This window comes from Harpia harpyja, chromosome 17 (assembly GCF_026419915.1).
Source record: "Harpia harpyja isolate bHarHar1 chromosome 17, bHarHar1 primary haplotype, whole genome shotgun sequence".
NCBI classification, from domain to species: domain Eukaryota; kingdom Metazoa; phylum Chordata; class Aves; order Accipitriformes; family Accipitridae; genus Harpia; species Harpia harpyja.
In genome coordinates this window covers 7,350,216-7,375,631 of record NC_068956.1, presented here as the reverse complement: position 1 = coordinate 7,375,631, position 25,416 = coordinate 7,350,216, and the positions used below count along the sequence as shown (strand labels likewise).

At 37.5% G+C, this 25,416-nt stretch overlaps 1 protein-coding gene across 31 annotated transcripts in view; it reads right to left on the bottom strand.

Annotated features, from left to right (window-relative positions):
* DLG2 (discs large MAGUK scaffold protein 2) overlaps positions 1-25,416 on the bottom strand; it is a 1,027,713-nt gene that overhangs the window by 441,853 nt on the left and 560,444 nt on the right. The window contains exon 1 of one of the 31 annotated variants that reach the window (XM_052812324.1): positions 12,116-12,663. The exons of 26 other annotated variants lie outside the window; for them this stretch is intronic. In XM_052812324.1, coding sequence (XP_052668284.1) covers positions 12,116-12,433 — 318 coding nt within the window. In that variant the 5' untranslated portion in view covers positions 12,434-12,663. Of the gene's footprint in view, positions 1-12,115; positions 12,664-25,416 lie in introns of those variants that run through there. 4 more of the 31 variants (XM_052812326.1, XM_052812335.1, XM_052812332.1 and 1 more) reach the window with 4 other exon arrangements.

Here is a 25,416-nt window from a genome sequence, read left to right as displayed (position 1 = left end):
AGCACTGCGCTGAACTGTGGTCCACAAAGTTTTCAGTTTCCTCTCTACTGGCATGGCTTCCTATTGAACTTCTGTTTTTCAGATGTCCCTGAAGACAAATATTGTTTAAGAAGTTTCACCTATCTTTAATGACTTCTTGTCGTTGTTTTGTTCTTACATTTTCAGGATTTTCTCCTCTTACTCCAACTTTACCAATTTAGTAGTACAAGAACTGGTTAAACTGTGTTGTCCAGCTCTGCACAACGTCCCAGCAATGAGGTCGGCTGAAACTGCTGAAGCGACCATCCTGTACTGACGGAAAGGCTTGAAGTAGTAGTGCTGGTTGAGTAATTGCTTCATACCTCCAAGCCAACATGTCCATCACCCCAAGAGTACAGCCCTTCCTTTAGCTGAAGTTTCTCATAAATTGAATGAGCTGATGCAAACTGACCCCCATCAGCAAAGACCTCGCTACCCACTGCAAAGCCTTCTTCACTAACATGAAGAACCACTAACCTCAAAAAGATGGAAGTCTTATCAACATACACAGACTCATGGGTCCAGGAAGTCACTGAGATTCCCAGCAAGGGGACTGGGCTTGACGCCACACCTCCACGGTGGCCACAGGCAGCAAAGGCCCTTGAAGGTCCAACGGAGAACAGATTCCAGATACCCTTCCACATAGATGGGTTAGCCAAAACCCAGCATAAACCAGCTAAAAATTAGAGTACTGCAACAAGTAGTGCAGGCTGGTCCAGTCTAGCTGTTGCCTATATGACTAAGCTATGATAAAGGGGTTGAAAATGCAAAGCTCCCGTTCTGTTTTATGTACAATCCACAAAATGTTTGTTAACCTCCCTGCCTCAGCCTTCCCAGTCTGAAATTGAATGAACATTGACCTAACTCACGAATGTATCAGAGAACAAAAGAATCATATAGCTGTTCCTTCTGAGGCGCTTTAAGAAATGTCAAGACATGAGGCAGTAATGACATCTGGAGAAAAAGCACAAACAGGATCAATTTTGCTTTGATCACCTTTCCTGCCCCTGGTTGTTTGTTGAACACCAACTAATACTTCAGAATGCAAAAAGAATTTCCTTCATCTTTGTGGTTTTATTATTGCTATTATTATTATTATAAACAAAACCAAGCTCCTTTACCCCTCATCCCCCTGCCATCAAATGTTTCTGATGTGGCAATTCTGTTCCCTTTTGCATTTTTCTGTTTTGTTAGATTTGCTGAACCCTCAAGTGCAAGAGATAACATGATGAAATAGAAACTGGCAGAAAGTACATTAAAGTTATTATCACCTGAGGACAAATCTTGATAAGTGAACCACAAGAAAAAAGACTTCCATCTGGAAATAAGACAAAGAGCATACAGGTAAACCCAGTAATTCCACTACTGTTTTGGCAGCCATTCAAAAATGTGAAAATATAGATGAGGTATGAAAAAAATTATGTAGAAGTAATGGGGCTCTTCAAAAAGAAGACAGAAAGGGGCAAAGGTGAGAAGGGAAACAAATACTAAATTTCCCCAGTACCAAAATGTTTTGAAAGAGCATTACATAAAAAGAGCAAAAGGCAACTTTTTGGTTAGACATGACAATGGCTACCATCAGAAGATACAAGGACATAAGAATTATGAATCTGAAGAGCTTTTAGGTTTTGGCCATTCAGCAAAATATTTCTGCAATTCTGCATTTTCATCCGCTACAAAGAGCTGATTCATTCCTTTCTGTATTCTCTGTGTGATTAACATAATGTTTTATTTCTTGGTACATGGACTAGCTTAGCTGATAGACAGCAACCAATGCTTAAAACCAAAACAACTAGGAGTGATAACCTCAATTTTCAGTACAAATTATTTAAAGGGTAATGTACGAGTTCCAAGTTTGTGCTGACTACATAGACTTAAATGCATCTCAGTAAAAACAGAAGATCCACTGAGAATACTGCCATGACAACTCAAAGAAAAAAAAGAACTACAAAAGGCAGTATTTTTGCAGATTTATGCCCACAGAAGTGATCAGATTGCTACCACTCTTATAGTTGCAGTAGCTGAGCAAGCTAATAACTGCCTCAGAGGCAAATGCAGTATATCATGACTCTGCTTATCACATATAGTACATCTACATGTGGTACATTACAGAAAAATTACGGTATACTCAAATCAAACTGCAACAAACTGGTATTGCCCCTCCCCGTATTTCTGTAGTGTTTCACTTGTTTAAAATTATTAAAGATTTAAATAATAATGATTAAAAATTATAATAATAATCATAGCAACCTATAAGCGTTTTTCAAAGTTGTTGAAAATCCTATAGGCCAGTTTTTTCTGAAATGGCCAATGATTAATGTGTTCAGTGGATGCCTAGCTAAGTGAGTGTTTCCAAAAATTAGACTCCTTGAAAGTAAGAAGATGTGGCACCCTCTTCTCCCATCACTTTCTAACCTCCTCCCCAATTTTGCATGACTACGTCCCTAGCCAGTTGTTACTGGTTATTCACCTGCAGACAAGTTCTACCCATAATCAATCCCCTGATTCTGTTATTCTGCTCTGAACATGCAATGCTAAAAAGCAGTTCCTGAAAAATTGATCAATGGGCACTGAGGATATACAGTTGTCCGTAACAGAATGAGTGTCATTACTGCAAAAGGTTTCATGCATTTCATATACAAAGGCATACATATTAGCAGGATGAATAGTCAGAAAAATATTAGTAAGCTGCAGTGGAGCCTGGATTTCATTCACACATTTTATGGATTCTCATGTTAAACAGTTTGGTTTCACTTTCATGTATGTGGTTTTTTCTGTGTGTTAAGAAGAAAACAGAGGAATGTACCGTAATCTCTCCAAGTCTGAAACCAGGAGCTGTGTGCTAAGTTCTAGTAAGTCAGAGATGTCCATGTCTAATGAGGAAAAGTGATGATGATGAAACTTCTTAGATGTCTTATTTTTAAATAACTCCATATCCTAGGAATTAAAAAAAAAAAAAAAAATCCTTGCTTTGCCCATTGTTAGAAAATGTGACCTGAACATCTGTCCTGCTTTATTTTGTGCACAGCTGCATAAGACATTATCATTTACCTATAAACGTATTAAAACATTACATGTATTAAAACACAAACCCCCATTTGAGCAACCTGGTCTAGTGGAAGGTGTCCCTGCCCATAGCAGGGGGGTTGGAACTAGGTGACCTTTAAGGTCCTTTCCAACCCAAACCATTCTATAATTCTATCAATGTATAAAGGTCTTGTACACTATAAGTGTGCATACTCAGTGTTAGCCTTTTTCCTTTTTTACACATACAATTAAAAAATGGGAAAGAATTCATGTCATAGGAGTGAGATATTTTACGGTAGAAATACCAGCTAGCTAAGAAAATTGCTGTACCAGAACCACAGCCATATTCATAGAAGATGTGTATTTCAGTACTACACAGTGTAAGTTTTAATAACTGTGGTTGGTTGGTTGGGGGTTTTTTTTGTTTTGTTTTTTAAACTGTGTCTTACCACTTTTGCATAAAAAAGTTGTGTTTGAGACATAAACTGTTGGAAAATAAAACAATAGAAGCGTGTCTTTTCTACAGGCTTAAAGCACTTGCCTCTAAATTTGTGCTTGAGCAAGCCAGCGGTATACAAAGGCCAAAGACTATTCAGAACACAGTAGCAAATGTGACAGCGTCAGCCCCAGAGAGAATGTGAGACCAGTGCTCTGGGGTTTTTTTACTGCCTTCTTATTGAATACCTAGATAAGAATTTATGGTTCTTCTTGCAAAATGTCATTTGCCTGTTCAAGTCTGCCTGACTGACTGCAGTCTCATAGAGCTAAAGTCAATTGCAACAACTGACCTGTGACAAGCGACTTCTGTACTCACGACTGCAAGATGGACAGATTTCAAGAGAACCTGGATGTGTCTGCTGAACAGAAACTGAGAATAGATATGGAAAGGGAACAAGGTGTCCCCAAAACTGTCCATTTCCTAAGTGAAACGTTCTTTTTTCTGAGTTCTTGGAGGTAGCAAAGAGCTTGATACAAGTTTCTGCACTTAGCACAGGGAGGCCCCCAAGCGCTATTCTGTTGTCAAAACCAAAATGCACACATCAGATCGCACATTAAGCGTGGCTACCCTTGAAAGAGGCAGCTGCGCGCTATCTTCTGGGACACTTCCCTTGTCACATGCTTCTGGTCTCAGCCTTGTGCTGGCACTAGACGCTGTGCTAGTGGACATCAAGCTGGGCCATGAAATAGGTCTCTCCAACACCTTTTTTTTTTTTTTTTCTGGTTTAACTTTCTGGCATATCAGTTCTCTGAGCTCAGTACTCAATCGTACGAAGCAGCACAATGAAGGAAGCAAAGTAGGGCCAGGACCCCACTCCTCTGGCAGCCACTCTTAAGTGGAGCACAGCTACATTTCTCTGTCACAAAGCTGTCAAAAGCATGTATTTCACAAAATAGACCCTACAGAATGAAGAAAAGTGAAAACAGAGCTTAGACCTTACTCACATTTTCAATAAATATTTAATGTGCTCAGCTATCAGGTGAGCGATGACTGCAACATAAAAACTTGGACAAACCAGCACACGGATAAACAGCAAAAGTTTCTGTGATCGTGAATGCAACAAATACCAGTTCAGTACAGAGGAAGTGTTTATCAGAATTTAAAAGAAAAACAAATGTAAACAGGGAGTCTTAAAAGCCTCTGTTTTAACTGTTTTCATATCTGAGTGCAGCATAGCTGCTCTACAATGTCAGTAACTGGAAGCCTATGGCATTACTCCATTCTGCTCTTATTTGAAATGCATAATGAAAATCATTTGTCTGATGTTCTGTTTGACCAATTATATGAGCAATTTCAGCTGCTGAAGTAACCTGCTTCTTGTACAAATACTTAATCAGAAAGGTAAAACTCCATATTAAAAGTACAATATATCTAAAACAAAACCAGATGTTATTTTGCTAAATTGGATTTTGTAGTGCATTCATAGCTGGCTCCTGTGACTTAAAAGAAAGCTTATACTGGAATTGGAATTTACGAAAGGATTATTTTGTTTGTTTTTCTGATGTTCATTTCAGATATTACAGAACCTGTATTTTGAATACATAAAGAAGTCCTTTTTGATCCCTGTATTTCTAACTCTCAAAACAATGGGAGTTTTTGAAATTAGGTGACCATTGAGCCAATTCATCTGATTAAGTGCACTAATTTATTTAAAAAAAAAAAAGAAACTTATACAAAAAGGTAAATGAATATATGTTATTTAATTTATAAACTCTATTGTAACAATCTATGGCTTATTTCAAAACAAACACAGTTTTTAAAAGCAAAGTGATTTAATCCACAATTCTTCTTTGGCTTTTTTGGCTTTATTTTTATTATCGTTTATCCAAAAGCCACATGCAGACACGAGGAAACAGAGAGCTAAATTGGCAGGCTCTGTAAATCCTGTCATTACTACAACCAGAAACTCCCTTTAGGTTTTTTTTTTTTTTTAGGGAACTCTTGACATTTTCACAGTTGATTCAAATATCCCAGAGCAGTAGAGATAACCATTTCCAAAACAGAAATCAATTTTCAGGTTGTGTCTTCAAGTCATGCCGAAATAGCTGAGTCAAATTCTGTCTCAATCTTAGCCATTGCTCAGCATCCAGCTATAAACTGTCATGCATCATCCTTCACTTATTTTGTTTTGATTAGACCAAAACCATCTTGTTGAGTTGCTGTAAAGGTGTTGCATCTTTGAATGCCTAATCTAAAGTAGTGGAACATTAGACAGAAAGCACAACCAGGGTTATCAAGTCTTACTGCTATCACCTTAAGCAAGCCATAAGGCAAGTCTTTTTTTTTTTTCCCCCTTTAGTCCAGAGAGCATCCAGTCTATCAGTCCTGTTAACACGCCACAAAACAGTTCCAGCAGCCTATAACCTCACGAGTCAGTGTAAGAGACAGGAAGACTCAAATCCTATTGTGCGTTGCGTGCCATCAGAGTAATACAGGAGAGATCAAAGACTCTCCTGTGTTGTAAGTTCCTGTGAGGAGCTTGTTAGGTGACAATGTCTGGATATTCCTAGGAGTGGATTACATGACAGACTATAGAAAAAGTGGAGGAAAAAAAAAAAGGGGGGGGGGTTGAATCCCTTTGGGCTCTGCCAGTCTGGTCCTAGGAAAATGCCTTTCTGTTCTCCAATATGATGAACAGTTTATCCATGGGTGCATACACATGCCAAGTATTAGAAAAATTTATCGATAGCAGGAGGCCTATCAGAGCACTTGTGCAGTTTTGGCCAATTACCAATGCTACAAACAATCCCCTTCCAAATTCTACAATTCCCTTCCCATGTCCCCGTTCATTCCCCCTGAAAATCCCAGAAGCCAAATTATATGTCAAGGGGAGAAAATGTTCTTGGCTTCTTGAGGCATCTAGGAGGAGAATCTTGGCTTCCTGAGGCATCTAGGAGGAGAAACTCTGAAACATGGGATTAATTAAATAGAAATCTAAATATGGTGCAACAAATCATGCAAATTAAGCATTAACATATTTATGACTTAACAATCAGCAGGAGCCAAAATGTGTGTAGATAAACTCTAAATCATTACAATCATTGGTTAGTACAGTACATAGCACATATTTATCCTTTTCAGTATTTAAATGAAAATATATAGAACATCTTGCACACAAATACTTTCATGTTCTGTGTGACCATGCCTATTTCTTAACTGTCTTTGCTGCCACTTAAAATTATGTATTATCAAAAATATTAACACTGATGAACAACCTGATACATAAATAGAAGGAGACAGAATATATACAACAAAAGAAAAGAATATCCACATTTCTTTTCCTCCCAATGGCCTTTGCAAAGCAATGCTACATTATCAATCTAGGCAGAAGTGGCTGAATGACCCCTTGAGACACAGTGGAAAATCTGGAATGAACGACACATCCCTAGATCCCTGAGTCTGCAGAGTACAAAGCCTCATGACTAGTGCTGGGGTTTTCTTTTTCCTTTTTTTTTTTTTTTTTTTTTTTAACCTGTATGTTATAGAGAAAGCCCAAATGTGTCTCAGCATGTTTAGTTTCTGGTCTTTTCATGACATACCATGTCCATTTTTCAAATTGGAATCACGTGAACAGCCATTACACTAAGGAAACCATACTTCCAAACAAACATTATGCAACATTCATGTTACTTCTGACCAGGAACGTTCCCTACATCACTAATGAGATTGCTGACCTCAACGCAGGGGACTCGAAGGCTAATCTTTGACCTCCTTTTTATGCCAAACATAACCTAAATATTTTGAATTCAGTATTAACAATGCTTTCCTGGTTTTGGTAGAAGAAATAGGTTAAACACGAATGTAAAAGCATAATGTTTTCTAAAGCAGCTGTCCTAGGAGAATGTCAGATATGAATGTCACCTAGAATGCTGTAAAATTCTCAAAGTCCTCTCAGTCAGTGGAACTGGATACAGGAATGGTCAGAACAGCATTACTCATCTTGCAAAAGAACACACTAACAGCTTTTGTATTTCTGCTTTGAAACATTGTCAGCAACCTGTGCAGCTGTCACTTAAAAGATGTACAAATGAGTTTACTTCTATAAATGCAGCACAATGATCCACCCAAGGCAAGATGCTGAATTAAGATACATCTTCCTCAAACTTAGGAGCTGTTGCCTAAATCCACTGATAAGAACATACCAGCCTGAGAATGGGATATGAACGTCTTTCTCCATTAAAAATTGCCCAGCTACTCCTCTCTGTTTTATCCTTCTTAACAGTGTAAGAGTTACATCAAATCTTTAACTCGTGACTTAAAACATCTAGCTCTCAATAGCCCTGAAGATTAACAAAAAAAGAAGTGTAAAAGCCAAATAAACAGCATTATTTGACTCTCCTTTAACTGTTATTTTACCGGCACTTGAACATACTAAATTAGAGAGAAAAGGTCTCCCTTAGCCAACTAAAACCGCTCTGTGTACCTCCATTGCCGGGAATGACTTGACAGAAGGATGCCCAGTTGCATGCAGGAATATGTGAACTTGAAAGGAGTAATCTAAGCTTTCAAGAACACAACTGATGACAAATCGTTTATTTATACTGTTAGGAGAGCCAGTATCTCTTGGAATAGACCTTCTGCTTTAGTACTGTAGCAGAATGCCTTGAAGCTAGCTCTCACCTCATCTCACCATGCAAAGAGCTCTCAAATGGTATACTGAAATTTCAGCACTAGTGCCAAGGGCCTTCAAAGGCAAAAGACCATTCTCAGCTGATACTTCAGAATTTGGCTACTCACTGCCTTTTTTAAGTCATGCCACATCTATAAACTAGGGCTTAGCTCACAAGACTCTCTACCAGGTAACAAAACAGCTCAGGGATTCTTTTAAAAGACACTGACTGCATTGCTGGAAAAAAACCAACCAACCAAAAAAGTCATCAAAGCTGACATTGACAGTAAACTATTTAAAAATATGTGAAAATTTACACTTCTATGTAAGTTTTCAAAGCAAAACACATGTATGTGTTTTTGCAGATGACACGTCAAGGGTACTATCTGATATGAGATGTTTTTCCTTGAGAACGTTTCAAAATAGAAGGGCCAAAAATATGATAGCAAATCGAGTTAGCTGAATTAAAGTGGAGTCCAACACTGTCTTCTGAACTGGGAAACAGCCAAAGATGGGAAGCCACTTGTACCTCTTCCTTCCCCTTTAACAGAACAACATTGAGCTGTAGGAATCTAAAAACTTGCAGCAACAGACGTATTGAAAAGGTGTTTAGAGGAGGCCCTCTTTCATATAGACTGCACAAAGTAAAATTTATACCTTGCACTTCTTAAAACAAGCACAACGGCTCAATCTCTGCAATGTGCTCTTCAACCTATAATCAAGGTAATACAGACTCCTATCCCTCCATCCGTTCTGCACAAAGAATAGCTGTTCATTGCACGCCTTCAGCTACACCTGTTACCATACATTTCTAATCTGATTAATCAGTAAATTATACGTGCCAGCAGTCTATATGTGCCAACAGGGAAAGCACATCCAAGGTCACAAACTACATCAAATGTTAGAATGACCCAAGGTCACCTCCTTGCCTCTGCACCCCCCTCCCCCCACCCACAAATTTTGCTCAGATCTCTCACAGTTAGCATGACACTGACCTTAGATAAGAAAACACTGAGTGAATCACACAAATTATATGACTCTACGACACTAACAGCGATAGAGATAGCTGGTGCACCGCAGAGAAGCAAGAAATATTTCCAGGCAACAGGGACATATAAAACATGCCTATTAACTTAGTTTTATTCCTTTATTTTTCCTTCTTTTTTTTTTTTCTTTTTTCTTCTAAATAAAGGAAACAGAATTGTAAATGAGTTTGTCAAGAAGGACTGGAAGTAAAAAACAGATTAGGTCTTGGAATCAAATTTCCACCTAAACTTGATTTCAACTCACTTTCAAAATTAAGGGTTTTTTTTGTAATTCCAAATGAATTTCTGTTTGGATATATAGAGAGCATTTTTCTACCCACAACTCAACATGAAACTATGAGCAAACACAAACATGCAAGCTGGAAAAGCACAATTTCTAAGACAGTTAAAATATTAATAATACCAGAGTGCCATTCTTTTCTCTGACATACTAAAGGAGGAGGAACTGGTAAAGAAAACGGAGCCATGTCCTCAGCAATAAAAATCAACATTTTTATCAGGATCAGGATGACAAAGTGTACATTAGTAACAGCTGTCTAGTACGTACTCTAGGAATTAAGGACCTGTGCATTAAATTTGCTACTATAATACTAATCAAGCAGCAGTTTTTCCAAGGTGTTATGTCTTTCCTATGCTTGAAGAAGCCAGTCTTTCCCAAAAATGTCAAGCAGAAGAAAAATCTGCTCAGAACTTTAAGAAAAACCCCCTCCACCTTTGAAGCTGTCACTAGCTTATTTATTATCACATTTACACATAAGATGGAAATTTAAAATAAATTTTCCTTTTTTTAGGCCAGCACTTATAACCATTCCACTACTGCTCCTTGTTTTGGCAAGAAAGGTGACAATTTTCCTAGTCAACGTAGCCCTTAAAAAACATCACTGACTTCAACTTGTATCCCCAAAGTAAGGGCAATTATTAAGGGCAGCTCTATAATGTTTTCCCATATTGCATCCATGCAATATAATTGACAAAATGATTGTCTAAGTGTAGGTACATACAATATACATACACACACACACACACTCTTTCCTTTCTTCCCATAGCTTGCACAATGCTAACTTTGCACAGAGAAAAAATGATAGATTATTATTTGAAACAGACTCTCTCACAAATCTACGACACAAAAACCACCAAGTATTTGCCAAAGTACATCGGTCCATCCCTAGGCACAGAACATCAGTTTGATTGATGGTAGATTGATTCATTACAGGCAGAACCCAAGAAAGGAACTTTCCTAAACAGAATAAGGTAGTTGGCATTAAGAACACGCAGTAAAGAAAGTTTACAGTGCAGAGTTCAAAATTAAATGTAAGAAAGTACATACACCTGAACAATTTCACATTATCTAAACACGAGTGGATGTGATTACAAAGGCATTGAAAATACTGAAGAAACTTGACAATGCATCTGTAACTTAGATACTGAAGTAATCTTAGAAATGGCCTTTAAATTTTTTTAATTTTATTTTATTTTTAAATCGCTCTGTCATTTGCTCTTTATAAATTCTACACCTTTGAAAACCAAGGAACTCTTTCCTTTACAGTATTTTTTTCCTTCAAGATTTTTCCAAAACAAAAATCCTCAGAGCCTAAGAAAATGTGTAAACGTGTTTTATAATTAAAATTAGAACAAAGTCTTGTTCTATGTTTTATATATTATTTTAGCATTGGCTTTATTCCAGCACGAATAGTCTTATGTGCTTTGTATATGACAGAAAGTGTATAACTTATACTGTAGTCACATGCAACATTTTGGGCACTCCAAAATATATCAGAAAGCTTAGTTTTTCCACTTGATAATAAATTTGAGGCAAAAAATGAAGCTTTTCATATATAGCAATCACTTTCAGTCAACAGAGCGTCACTTTTTTAGACCATAAGACAAGAAAAAGTACAGCTACACTATCTGACAATCCTTTGCCTTATTGCTTTTCTGTTCAGTGAAAATATATTAAAACCATTTCCATCAAAGAATTGATTTAATCTCTAGAGAGCGTGCACATGTTCAGTGTGGGCTAAGGCTAAACTCCAGCGTATACTATTTCAGTAAGTAAACATGTATCTCAAAAACCTATTTCAACATTAAAATCTGCTTTTTTAGTGTGAAATTATGGCAAAAGGATTTGATGTTGACATAATACAAAGCTTTCGAATGATCTTAAAGTTTTCTAAGGGAGAAATAAAAACATGCATCAGTGTAGAAAGGGTTAATGCTTTTTAATATTAACCATCATATGAGTATCACTGTGATTTCTATTTCACAGTGCTGGGTTATCTGGTGTGTAACCATTCTCAGCCTAATTGCTTACAGGTATCTGTACACATCCTAGACCCTGGTTGGTTTATATTTTAAAATACACTGCCTTGCCATTAAATAAAGATCTATAGATTTGTAAAAGCTAAAGACCTATTTCATATTTGTTAAAGATTTCAATTACGTTTGAAGCTGAAAAGAGGAAAAACAGGTCACACTTTCTCTTATTAATAAATCTAAAACACCCTTTCCATATTCTCTATTTAAAATAACCTTATTAACTTCATGCAATATTTGAAAACAAACTGTTTACAGAAGCAGGCGAAATCCATTACGGGGGGAGGTGGGGGGGATAAACACATCCTTTCTTTACACAACATGATGGAATACAAAGTCTGTAGAACCTGGAGGTAGAAACCAAAGCATTTTACCAAGAAAACCCTTCCAAGAGGACCCCACAATTTCCACAGGCCACAGAGAAATCAATATTCAAACAACAGACATTACCGACCGACAGCTCACCCTTGCACATAATTTTTCCAGAAGACACCACTAAACACAAATCAAGACACAGCACGAAAAGTTGCCGACACCGCCAAACCTCACTTTCTTTCCCTGGAGCATCCTCTAAGTCGCTTGGAGAGTGAAGAATTGGCTCACCTGCACCGGGGGGGACCAGCCGTGGGCACAGGCGCACTCTGACCACCACTCCCCGGGGCTGCCCTGGGGCTTGGCTGGGGATTTAGGGGGGCTCTTCCGCACGGCGTCCCACAAAGGGACAAACTTGCTCCTGCTCTGGCTGGCACCCCCAGGTCCCCAAGAGGGAAGCGCCCGAGAGCTATACTGGAGCCCCGGAGGATGCTGGTGCCAAGGGCAAGCGCAGTGGGCATCCCTCGCTACGGGGGGCACGCTCCTGCCGGCATCCGACCCCTCGGACCCCCGGGCGCAGCTGCGCTGCTTGGCAAGGGGTGCGTGCATGGCGCACCCAAGGCTTCCTTTGGCCAGTTTGCAGGAAAGCGCTTCTCCTCCCAGACGTGAGGTCCTTCGCCGGGGCCTCTCCAGCCCCCTTGGCAGGAGCTAGCGGCGGGGCATGGCGGGAGCGGGGCGCAGCAGGAGCTGCTGGCCAGCAGCTCGCTGTCAATACCGGACTCCACTCGCGCAGCGACTTGACAGCATCCCCGCTGCAGGCAGAAGCAATCAATGCTCTACGTGGCTGGGACGCCCGCCTGCATCCCTTTCTGGATGACAAACCACGGGAGAAAGGAAAAAAAAAAAAAAAAAAAGGCAAACCCCAAAGAAAAAAAAAACACTCTTGCAATTTTCAGGAAGATTTAGTCTTTTTCTAGCTGACCCTGACACAACTTGCAGGCACCCTGCTGAAGCAGATTTGTATCTACAAGCTTTACAGGCAAAGCGCTTTCTTGTGGAAATAGCATCTAGACAAACTACTGAAAAAGATACCCCTTTGCCAATGATCAAAACAGACGCGGGAGTCGTTTTTTCCCCTGCATGCCTGAAAAGACCTTGTCAACAAAATTGCATCAAAAGATGCAAATGACAAGTTCAGGAAGAATGTTATCTGCCCTAAATGCTAAACCATAGCATAAACTTTAGTCTGTACTAACGTACCTAAACGTAACGGAAAGAGCAAGTGGCTGAATTAAAAAATAAAGCCACCCAGAAAAGATCTATGCAACAAATTAACAAATCTCCAGCAGCTTATATATGTAAATGTGAACATATTTATTTGTGCATCAGGTCTTCAAGATTATAATTGATGTATCATTTTCTCCTCTTTTTTTCACCCTTTACAAATTCTTTGGTGCTTGCCAATAACCTTCTGTACAGGGTTTTCTCTAAAACCCCTCTTGAGTTTTTCTTACTAGTACAATCCCTTTTCCTTAAGTTTTCCTGCAATCTTTATTTGCAAGTAGTTTCTTTTCTTTCTTCTCATGGAAGTGACAGGGGTGTAAAGTGTATGAAATCTGGGCTGATTGTTTCAAGCATCTGGAGAGGTTCAGAGATAGGCTCCAGTCTCAGGTGACTAAGTTAGCCCCTTAAGACTCAGTGGATCTTGAAACCCTATAAACCTACATTTTTTGGTGACTTTCTTTTAACCTAACTGTGTTTCAGGTACTTTTAACCATAGAAAATAACCAATTGATTTTTAAAAACAAATACAGGACTGTGTGACAGAATCCTTTTATGTCCATTAGTGTTCAACTAGGATTTAAGTACACAAAACCTAAACAGAATTCATAAGTGATATACATAATTTTACCAAACACTAAAGCAAATTTACTTTTAAAGATTTTAAAGACAGAGACAACTATGACTATCTACAAATATACTTTCAAATGAGATAAATGAATTTTTACAAATGCTTTGGTGCAATGATTCTTGATTCAATTATTTAATACCTCCTACATTACTAATCTAAAATTCCTCAAAGCTTAGACATTGCTAAAATACTTAACCATACAACCTGGCAGTAATTCTTAATGAAAAATTATGGCAATGCTCTAACAGTGGAGAAAATATTTTGACAACATTGTAATTCAAATTGTTGCATATGAAACTAACATCAGTTTTAACTGTATTTTCATTCAGGGTGCTTGTCCCAACCCAAACTATACTACAATCATGTTATGATGCCAGGTTTATTCAGAACTTTGTTGCAAAGCCAAAACCATACGCCTGGCTGTGTCCTCTCACACAACAAGTGCCCAACTGCGAGAGCTCTTATAGCTTTGCGTACAGTTAAGGTCACTTCGTGTTTGAAAACCAAATATTTTAATGCACTTCTGAATTGCAGGTGTAGATACGGAAGCAGCTCTTAAAATCTGAGCTAAGGCAGTCTACAAGGTAATCATTGCTACATGTAAAGTAAATGTAAAGATACATAAGACTGAATCCATGTTTCTGCAATTTTACTCAAGCATAAGGAGTGAAGGTGTGCGAGCTGTCCAGAGAGCGGCTTTCCTCTAGTGCTTAAGGGTAACTCAACCCTGAGCACCTAAAAGCTTGCCTACCAGGAGATAATCAAACTCATGACTGCATCATTTCCAACAGTCATGGAAGGAAGAAATATGTAAGAAATACATATATTACCATTAATCGATGCTAAAAATCACATATAAAATAACATATTTATTTATATACCGTATATATTTAAAGACAAAACACTAACAAGGTCAAATTCAGATTTCACTTTCACCATCATAGACCTGTATTAGCAGTGTCCATCAGCTTAAGACCATCAGCTTTTTTGTCACGTAGCAAGCTACCCAGATCACTCCAGAATATACTGATGCTATTGCAACTTTCTCAAATGCCAGTCAGAATCTAAAAAACCCATTTTAAATATGTCTTTCAAAGCTATTTGGAGAAATCTGGATAATTGCAGAAGTAAAAAAAAAGTTCATATGTAAATTTTAAAAAGGCTACTCAAAAAAAGATATTAAAAAAAAAAAAAAAAACCAACAGGGCAAGCAATGGCTACAACATGGTTGGGGAGTGGAAAGAATCTACGCATTCTGTGACCAGACACACATCTACACTAATAATATTGGGTAAAGCCACCTGTACCAGAGCACTAAAATGTCTCTCACAAACCCCCATAGTCCTGTATTTTAAAGCAGTAGGTGACCTTTTAGCAACCTTACTACACTCCACCAGAACAATGCAGAACTGCAAAGGCATCCTCTTGACTGTAATGTTTATTCATACACTGTTAAAACACTATATTTGAAATAGCCTCTCATCAGAATGTGGAAAAAGTTTTTTTCAAAAGAATTTGACACCACTGAACTTACCCTGAACCTACCTGACACTTCTAGGCTATTTCAAAATCCATAACTAAAAAAAAATCCTATTAATAAATGATTTAACTGTCAACATTTTTTTTTTTTTTAAAGTTTGTCACTGCCTGTGTGAGACAAAAACACTTGAATATGGGTTGTATATGTGCAACTAATTGCTAGACAACACGGTAAGATGGATTCAAAAGATAATGCAATTTCATGAGCTGTAATTGAACCATTGTATTAGACAGGATGGCATGTGCTTCTGGATGAACTTGGATTAACACATGGCTCAAATCCACATGCCCAGCTATCATCCTAATTTGATAATAACTGGTGCACAAAGCAAAACTGAATATTGTACAGTACACTATGTGAACTGTGTTTAACCCAATACTGTTGTGGAAAAATCTCACTAGTTTTCTTTTTAAAATATTAAGTAGGCATGACAAAATGGAGCAAATAGATTTAGCTGATATTCTACCAGCACAAATAACTGTAACTGGATTACAGTAATGTTGGACATACACTAAAAATAAACGCTGAGAAGAGTTTGCTTTGGGCAAAAATGTGCATATGGGAAACAAAAAGTGCATATGGGAAACAAAAATTATTAATAGAGTTCTGAAAGGGAAGCTAGAAGCATGGGCGAAGATGATTTAGATGTGGTAACAGATTTTTCCCTCCAACCAAGAATGCAATGTTACGCAACCATGAAAAATACAGAATGAAAGTAATAAACATGGAGTGGACCAGCTTATTTAGTGGTCCTAATATTTCTACAAATATTTTTCTAGAAAGAAAAATAATGAGAACAATGATTAATATGATAGCAAGGCTACTGAAATAAGTCAAATGCAATTTCTTTGTAACTATATTTTTATTTGTTTGTTTGGTGAAAAGCAATTATGCTTGTATAGAAATAATAGTCTTAGTGGTAACATAGCCTAGAAGGGATGGTTGTGATTAGTCCAAGGTTAAGCCAGGAGCCAAATGATATGACACAACTCATTGCTATCACAGGGTACCTAGGAAATTTTGGGCAAATCGCTTGACTTCCATGACTATCCTATATGTAAAATGAAAAAACCCTGCTTCATTTAATGAAACCAGAACATAAATGGTGGGCAAGGACACATCTGAAATAAAACAGCTCAGCTTCTATTTCAGGCCTGACTGCTCCTCCCTTCCTCCGGGTGTGCAAGACAAGAGAGGCATGCAGGACTACAACACCAAAAATAAAACAGTGAAAGAGGAAAAATGTGATAAAAAAGTGGTTATTTAAAAATTTCACCATTAAGGAAATTTCATTGGTAATCTGTCAATGGTCTTTAATATTTTGTTTACTTTAAAAAGTTGTACGATCCCCATATCCTTTAAACAAAAGGATGAGTCTCAAGCTTTGAAGGTTTATACAAAAATATCAGCACAGCACTGAGACGCAGCTCCCTGCACAACATATATCTGCCTGTATGATCAAGGGCATGTTCTTTTGATTTCTGTGAGAGGGTAGAAAAGCTTAAGGAGTTACAAATGCAAACATATCCATTCTCAGTGTTAGCTTCATGTCCTAGGGTTAACAACATAAGGACAATAATTTAGAAATCAGGATACAATGAAAAAGAAAAATGACAAGGATTTGGAAGGGAACTCTATCAACAGAAGAAAACAACCCTCAGCTGGGAATATTAAGTCAAAGTCAATCATGTCAAAGCTGGTGGAGAATAGAGCAGCAGGTTTACCAATTTCACATCCAAGTGAATCAAAGAATCATCAAATTGCAGTGGAAAGACTGAAACACAAGAGCATTTCCATGCCAATACAGAAACATCCCTTACAGGACCTGCTATTTTCAGGTGGAAGTATGTAATAGTTTGTGGAGTTCTCTCCTCTGGAGAATTCTGTGCACTTTATTTTAGTTCACATTAAACTAGATTCATATAAAGCCATTAGGCAAAATAACTTAGATGGAACTGCAAAAAGATCTGTTTAGAAAAGATAGATTAAATGCAGAGGGTAGAAGGGACAGCAAGAGTTGCTGCAACCGTCAATTTCATTATATGGGAAATAGTGATGCCTCTTTTCCACATGCTGTTGAGGACAAAGAGGGCCAAGTTCAAGACTTTCCCAAAACACTTAAACTTGAACTTCCACTCACTATTATGAGAAACAGAAGTCCTTTGCCCGAGTAACTTTGGCCAGGTAGTTTGTGACAAGCACTGCTGAGTCCAAGGACTTTAACCCCTCTAATAACCCTTCATTTACAGAGTCTAATACTAGCACTTTGGCAAATTTAAGACAGCTTTTTTAAGACCCGATTCTGCATTTCCAATTTTTTAGGAATTGCATTTCAGAACTTGAGTGTCAGTCTAATACTCCAACATTGTTTTGCATGTAATAAAAAAGGATATAAATAAATGTTCATGGCTAATGGTTACTTAAAATTCATAACCCCGAGTTCAGTTGCATGAAGATATTCAGTACCTTAAACTATTCTTATTTGTCTCTCTGTTAAATTAGGAATAAAACAGCATGTTATTTACTACAGGTGATTTTTGATTTTGAAAGAGAAATTTAACTATGTTGGGTCTCCATTCAGATAGTAACCTAAGCAGTAAAAGTATACCATAAATACCCAGGAGATATCCGTAGAATAAATTAATTAGGAGTTTTATTACAGAGTCACATTGCATAAAGATATAAGCACTGCATGCATTGCAGAAAGAAAGAGGACAATATAACCAAGCTAGAATTTTTGCAGGAGTATATTTTTACTCCAATGCTGGCAATCCATGTAGCAAATAAAGAATGCCAATTAGCCAACTCAGGCAGTCTTATTTAGGTGCAGTGCCTGTTACAACATCCTCTTTCCAACCAGTTGCTTCCCATTAAATTTATTTTGAAAGAACTTCACTCCAATTTATTAGCAGACAATGAGAAATTGTTTCTTCCCTATGAAGCTCTTTGTGTTATGTTCATAATACACAACACCTTTAAAGAGTTTGGCACAATTCTGGCACTGTCTTATTATGGGCCAGTTGTAAGCTTTCACTGCAGATGAATAGAAAGCAGAGAGATGTGATTGCAAAGCACAGCCAAAAAAGACAAGGTTTATAGCATACCTTACCAAGAATTCAAGTTACTAAGCTCCTTCATTCTTTGGAAAATAAAGACTTGTTTTAAGTGACTAACATAAATTTCACAAAAAAAGCAAAACCATTTGACTGGAATGTAACTTATTCAATATTAAAAGAATAATGAAAATCCATCTTGTTTCTCTACCTGGACATACCTGGCCACCCCTGAGATTTCATTTCCGTTGAAAACAATGTCTAAAAAGATTTCACAAACAGAAATATCCTAGTGTGTTTTTTTAAAGGAATTACATACAGGTCCGTGTGCTGTGTATTTTATATGGCAAGGACAGTACATGAATCAGGAAAGGGAGGTAGAGAAGCAAGATGAACCCTTGATGGCTTTATACTAAAAAGAACTTTACCCATAAACACAGTCGCTCTAGACATAAGAGGTTTGTGTATATTTTGGGTATTTTTTCTTAGTATCTGTCTTCATTACTTTGAAGAGTAGAAAAAAATCTACTGGCATTATTTGGGGCACCTATAACATTATGTCGTATCTGCACCAAGCGACCTCAAGGGCCTGGACCAATTGCTCTTTGCTTTGTGTCGTGGTTTAACCCCAGCCAGCAACTAAACACCACGCAGCCGCTCACTCACTCCCCCCCACCCAGTGGGATGGGGGAGAAAATCGGGAAAAGAAGCAAAACCCGTGGGTTGAGATAAGAACGGTTTAATAGAACAGAAAAGAAGAAACTAATAATGATAATGATAACACTAATAAAATAACAACAGCAATAATGAAAGGATTGGAATGTACAAATGATGCGCAGTGCAATTGCTCACCACCCGCCGACCGACACCCAGCCAGTCCCCAAGTGGCGAATCCCTGCCCCCACTTCCCCGTTCCTATACTGGATGGGACGTCCCATGGTATGGAATACCCCGTTGGCCAGTTTGGGTCAGGTGCCCTGGCTGTGTCCTGTGCCAACTTCTTGTGCCCCTCCAGCTTTCTCACTGGCTGGGCATGAGAAGCTGAAAAATCCTTGACATTAGTCTAAACACTACTGAGCAACAACTGAGAACTTCAGTGTTATCAACATTCTTCGCTCTGAACTCAAAACATAGCACTGTACCAGCTACTAGGAAGACAGTTAACTCTATCCCAGCTGAAACCAGGACACTTTGATACAGCTAGAAGTTGTTGAGCTCAATGCAGGACTGACAGGGTAAAATTCTAGAGTCTGTGTTATACAGTAGGTCAAACCAGATAATCACAATTATCTTGCTAGCACTGTAGATATGACTGAAACCAAACTAATGGCTAAGATAAGAAGTAGTTTCTCTGTATTAGTGGATGTAAAAGCAGCCTGCTATTAATAGCTACTTGGTTTTAGGAAGAGAAGATGAAATTAAATATGCTTCCTGGAATGACACTTTGGAGGAAGATCTCCAGGATCCAGCAAGTGAGGGACCAGCCATGTGCCTGAACCATCTACAGCTATGTTGGTTAAAGCAAGAGGAAACATGGTGATACAGGGGATCACTTTTCTTCCTTTAAATTGTAAGGATGACTTTTACTTTTATAAAAACATCCAGGAAAGTAAACCCTCAGTAACAAAACACATGACTTCTCTTGGAACCACTTGCTATCTTAGGAAAACAATCTGGTCTATATAACAGGATCACATGGAAAGCACATTAGCTTGTGAAGGAAATAGAGATGTTTTATATTGTCAAGTAGCAAATTACATTTAGATAATTCAAACAAGTCTGGCCTGTTTCTCTTTTTGGTAGAAATCTCTGACATTTTGCTTTTCTAATGTGTGATGGTAAACAGGAAGAATAAAGGCCAGAAGAAATGAGCAGCCTGAAGCTGAAGCCACAACAACCTTTTGATGTCATAGAACTACAGTCTACATTCCTAAAGGAGATGTCAGAGCAAATCAAAGAACAGTTGAGGAGTCATACACTGAAAAGTAGGCAATGATGTGTATTGCAAGGTTTTTGTTTTGCTTTGCATCATTTATTGAAACAAATTCCAACATTTAGCTGGAAAAGCTGCTCTTCAGTCAAATAGCTCTCGCTCTGAGAAACATTTGCCTGAGTTACTTTCAACTTCCATCTCCTTGCTTTCATCAATTTATTTCTATTCTCTAATTTTACTTTAAATCATTCTTTGTCCCTGTCAGTAATCATTACTTTCAAATGAAAAGACCACTATAGATCCCATGGTTTGTTAGTCTGTTTATCTAGTTTAACTAGTCCCTCATAAGTTGCTCCATCCTATAAGCATTTTACTGTTTTCTCTAAACTTTATCCAGTCTGAGGGGGATTACACCTTTGCAGCTTTATGTGATAGCTGGCTGTTAGTGACAGGCTAGTGACCAGAACCTTATGGAAAAAAAAAAAAAAAAAAAAAAGAAAAGAAAAATGAAGAGCCCCTGGAATATTGATAAAACGAGTTTATAAAAACAGTCCACATACTTGGGGAGTACTTGCAAGGCAGTTCTTGGCAAACTGTATTCATTACCTTAATATCCTGGAGTATGTGTACAAATACAGCATAACATCTACATACTAAAAGAATAATGCATAGAAAAAACAGTCTCAAGCCAATACATGCAATACTATTACTATAAGGTGCATTATTTCAAAACAAACTGAGTTGATTTATTAAGTCAACATGTAAGCCAAGACTCTTTGCTCTCCAAAGCCAGGTATTTTCTATTCTGAATGTTCTTATAGAAAAGTGTTCACAGAAAAAAAACCCTCCAAAATCCAAAAAATGTGCTGCACAATCAGAACTCTGGTCCCTAATGTTTCAAAATTCAGTATTTTTAATTCCTCTTTGAGGTCCCCAAAATACCTTTTTGGCTCTAACTTCCATTTATTAAATGGCACTTTAACATTTTCAAACAAATTTTGAAGTGATGAAAACCTCAAGCTAGTGTCAAGGTCACTCAAATATCTAGAGCATGGATGAGAAAGGACACTTTCTGAAGAAGGTTCCATTCATTTGTGTTACAAGACTACGTTAAGAATCATTTTATAATGCTGCATTTGCCTCTCCATTGACTACAAGGAAGTTTTCATGACAAACTCACGGGATGGTGTTTATGTTACTGGCACCCATATTTAGTTCCTTAATGTCTATAAACAATTTTTATCTGCAGTGGAATGTTGTCTTCAGGTAAATGAAATACCAAGACAATAATTTACTGCGGTATATAAACTCCTATAATTTATTGAAGAACCTAGGTGACCTAAGAGTCAAAAGCTCATTTTCCAAAGGGCCTAAAGTATTGAAAAAAAAAAAAATCTAATTAATCAGAAACTACTTTTATCTAGAGGACAACCTAAGACTGAAGAGTTCCTCATATGCTCAATGGTGACTATTTGGACTATTTCAGGGATAACATATCCTTCAAAAAGCTGTGTTTCTGGGTAGGTAGGCTAATAGATAGATAGGCAGATAGATAAAGGATTTACCCTGTATTTCAAACATGCCAGTAAAACAATCTACATATTACTGATCTTAATATATGCAAATACTTAAGTTTAAATTATATTCTTCATTTTTTATGAAGACTAAGAGTCAATCATTTCACACCTACGGGCTGGTCAGCTGAGTCAGTAGCTTCTGCAACTTCACAGTTAGCTGTAGCCTAGGTTAATTCATCTAATTTTGCACTCTCATCCAATTCTGTTGCCTTTCCATGTTTCTTGCATGTTAAACAACCAAAAATCCAGAACAGACCCTCTGTTCATCTTCTACACTTTCCTTTTCTTCAGACACATTTTTCTGAACTTCATCAAAAGTTTTTAAAAATACAATTACATTGTATGGCTATACTTTCTTTCTGCACACACTCAGTTACTCTTCCAAGGAATTAATTAGAACAGTCTTTTGACAAAGCCTTCCCTTTAGAATAACTATGTTGACTCTTCCTTTGTGAGAATGCATTATATTTTCAACCATTCTAGGCAGTGTAAAGGCAGACTTCCTGGTCTATAATTCTTTGAATCATCTTTAAAATCTATTTTAAGGAAGTTGCATTTTTCATCTTCCATTCTTGTATTTCCAAAAGCATCCTAAGCCATAGGATACCCATTGTTTTAGCATTTTGATAATTTTAATTTTCAGCTCCTTCCTGGGCTAAAACCCCATGGTCCCAGCAGTATGCAACTATTAATTTAATCAAATTCCTCTTTTATGGCACTTTGAATTTAGACAGTTTCCCTGACGTGTTCCCTGTAGAGAAAAAACAAATCTTCCAACATTTCTGTACAGCAGAAAGTGAAGCAGACAACTAATTAGAATTTAACAATAATTTTATCTTTTTCAGTGGCCCTTTTTTTGTATCTTGCTCATCTATTAACTCCTTCCAGTGACTCTTTGAGAAGATGTGCTTAAAAAAATACTCATTTTTTTCTCCATTAAAACCTTTAGCAGGCATTACCATAGTTATATATTTAAATTGTCAGAGTTTATGGACATCTACATATTTCTTGCTTGGAAACAGTACTAACTTACTGTAATAAAATATTTTGCTCTTCTAGTGATTTTTAAAAATATTTCTACAAAACTAGTTTCTTGATTTGTATGAATTTTATTCTTTGAACTTCAATATTTCTGTGATGTTTTTTTTTCCCCCACTCTTACAAGGATATGAATTTTACCACATTATGATCTCTACATCACATCTAGGTTCTATGCATTGGTCAGGACTAATTTAAGAGAGACTTTATGCAATTTTCTGATTATTTTACATCACCTCTTGCATCTACCCCATCTTGATATGGGTTGACGACTATGTGTTCAGTTTGCTTTCACTAACATTATATTATATCATTCCTATGCAGATTACAGCAATATCCCATGGATTTTCTTTTTTCTACTAATTCCTTAGAAGTATGATGCTCTAATTTCTTCATTTATAAGGAGGGTTCCAGTTTATCCATATAAATCATTTACACGTACATATTACTCGAATTCCATAAACAGAATAAATTCCTTGTCTCAAAGAAAGACCAAAGAATGATATGGAAATAAGTATGGTAAACAATTAAATATAGCCAAAAAGAAATGTTCCTCTAAAATGCATTGTTAACTCATGGAACTCATTGCCTGTAGATAAACCAAAACCTAAATATGCAGTCTTGGTAGAAGCTATGGTTATAGTTCATTTATAATGTATACATAATCACAGTTCAGGACATGAGAATAAATAAACAAATATTAACTAGATAGTCCCAAGAAAAATAAACTGTGCTATTGGCCGATAACTCTGGAAGAGTGGACTACACTTCTCCTGAATTTCTGTCTCTCTACCACCATGCACAGACCATTAGTCTTTATTAAACACCAAATCTGAAATTAGACAAAGAAAACTTCACACAAATGTGAAAGTATTTTTAACTAGTTCAGAGCAAAACATGATGACACATTCATCTACCATTTCAATCAAACATAATTTTGTTCCCTCATGACTAATGACTGATTAGTGAATTGCTTTTATGCCAAAATAACTGTTTCTAAATACGTTCTTAAATAGATATAATGATTGCAAAAAATTATAACAGGAAAAAGGGAGCATATATCAACAACAGTGTTCCAGATTTCTTTCAGCCCATGTATATATTGACTTGTGAAGACAATACAGAAAGTTTTAGGGGAAGAGTTCAATAAAAATTTGTCACTGGGGAGAAAAAGGAACTAATTACTTGAAATCTCTAATATTTAGTGCTTCTCAGAAAATATTTTGGAATAGCGAATCTCATCAGATAGCGTTATCTGCAAAGATACTTTCTCAGCTCTGTTTTGTTTGTTATTTAAATTCTCTAGAAAGAGAGCTACTGGAGTTCAGCTGAAGTTAAAATTGGAGATGGGCATGAAGGGTAACAAGAAAGGTTTCTATAGAAACACAAGCAACACAAGGAAGATGAAGGAAAATGGGGGAACAGTGACAAAGACATGGAAAAGCCTTGTTGTAGCGTGACTTTGCTTTCTCAATCTTTATAGGCAAGGTCTGCTCTCTAGCCTCCCTCATCCCTACGATGAGTAGCAGACAGATTCCAGGGGTGGAAGTGCTGCCTACAATACAGGAATACAAAGGTAGAGACCACTTCAGTAAATTGGATGCACACAAGTCCATGGAACTGGATGGGATGCATCCAAAAGTGCTTACAAAGCTTGCAAATATTGTAGTGAGACCTCTCATCTTTGAAAGGCCATGGTGTCAGGAGAAGTCTTGATAACTGAAAAAGACAAACTTCACATCCATCTTCAAGAAGGGTAAGAGGAGGATCTGGGGAACTGCAGGGTGGTCTTCCTCATGTCAGTCCATGGCAAGGTTATAGAGCAAATAAAAAAACCAAAAGCTCACAGTTCACAAATTAGAGGGAGCTGTTGATCCACTGATAGGCATGGCTGTCATTCATAGAAATATTGACAGAATGGAGAAATACACTGACAGAAACTTCAGGAATTTCAAGGAAGGCAATGCAAACTCTGGGACCTTGGGAGGAATAACCCCATGCAACAGAACTGGTTGGGGACTGACTGGTTGGAAGCAGGCTTGCAGAGAAGGAGCTGGGGGTCCTGATGGACAAGTTGAACAGGAGTCAGCAGTGTGCCCTTACAGCAATGAAAGTAAACCATATACTGGTCTGCATTAGTAGGAGTGTAGAAAGAATTTTAAGGAAAGTGATTCTTCACTTCCACTGGGTATTATGAAAGCACATCTGAAGTACCATGTCTGTTTTGGGCTACCCAGTAAAAGAGAGACATGAACAAACTGAAGTGAGTCCGGTGGAGAGTCATCAAGATGGTCAGGGGACTGGAGCACATGATGTGTATGAACAGGATGAAAAAGCTGTTTTCAGGTCAGGAAAGGGGCTAAGGGGCAAACCTAGCTGACCCTCTTCTTAAATGGATGGTTATAGAGAAGCCAGAGCCAGACTTTTTTCAGAGCTGAGCAGCAAAAGGCAAAGGCCAATTAACACAAGCTGCAGCAAGGGAAATGTGATTAGATGTCAGGAAAAAAAAAAAGTTACCATGAATTCGTGATCAAGCACA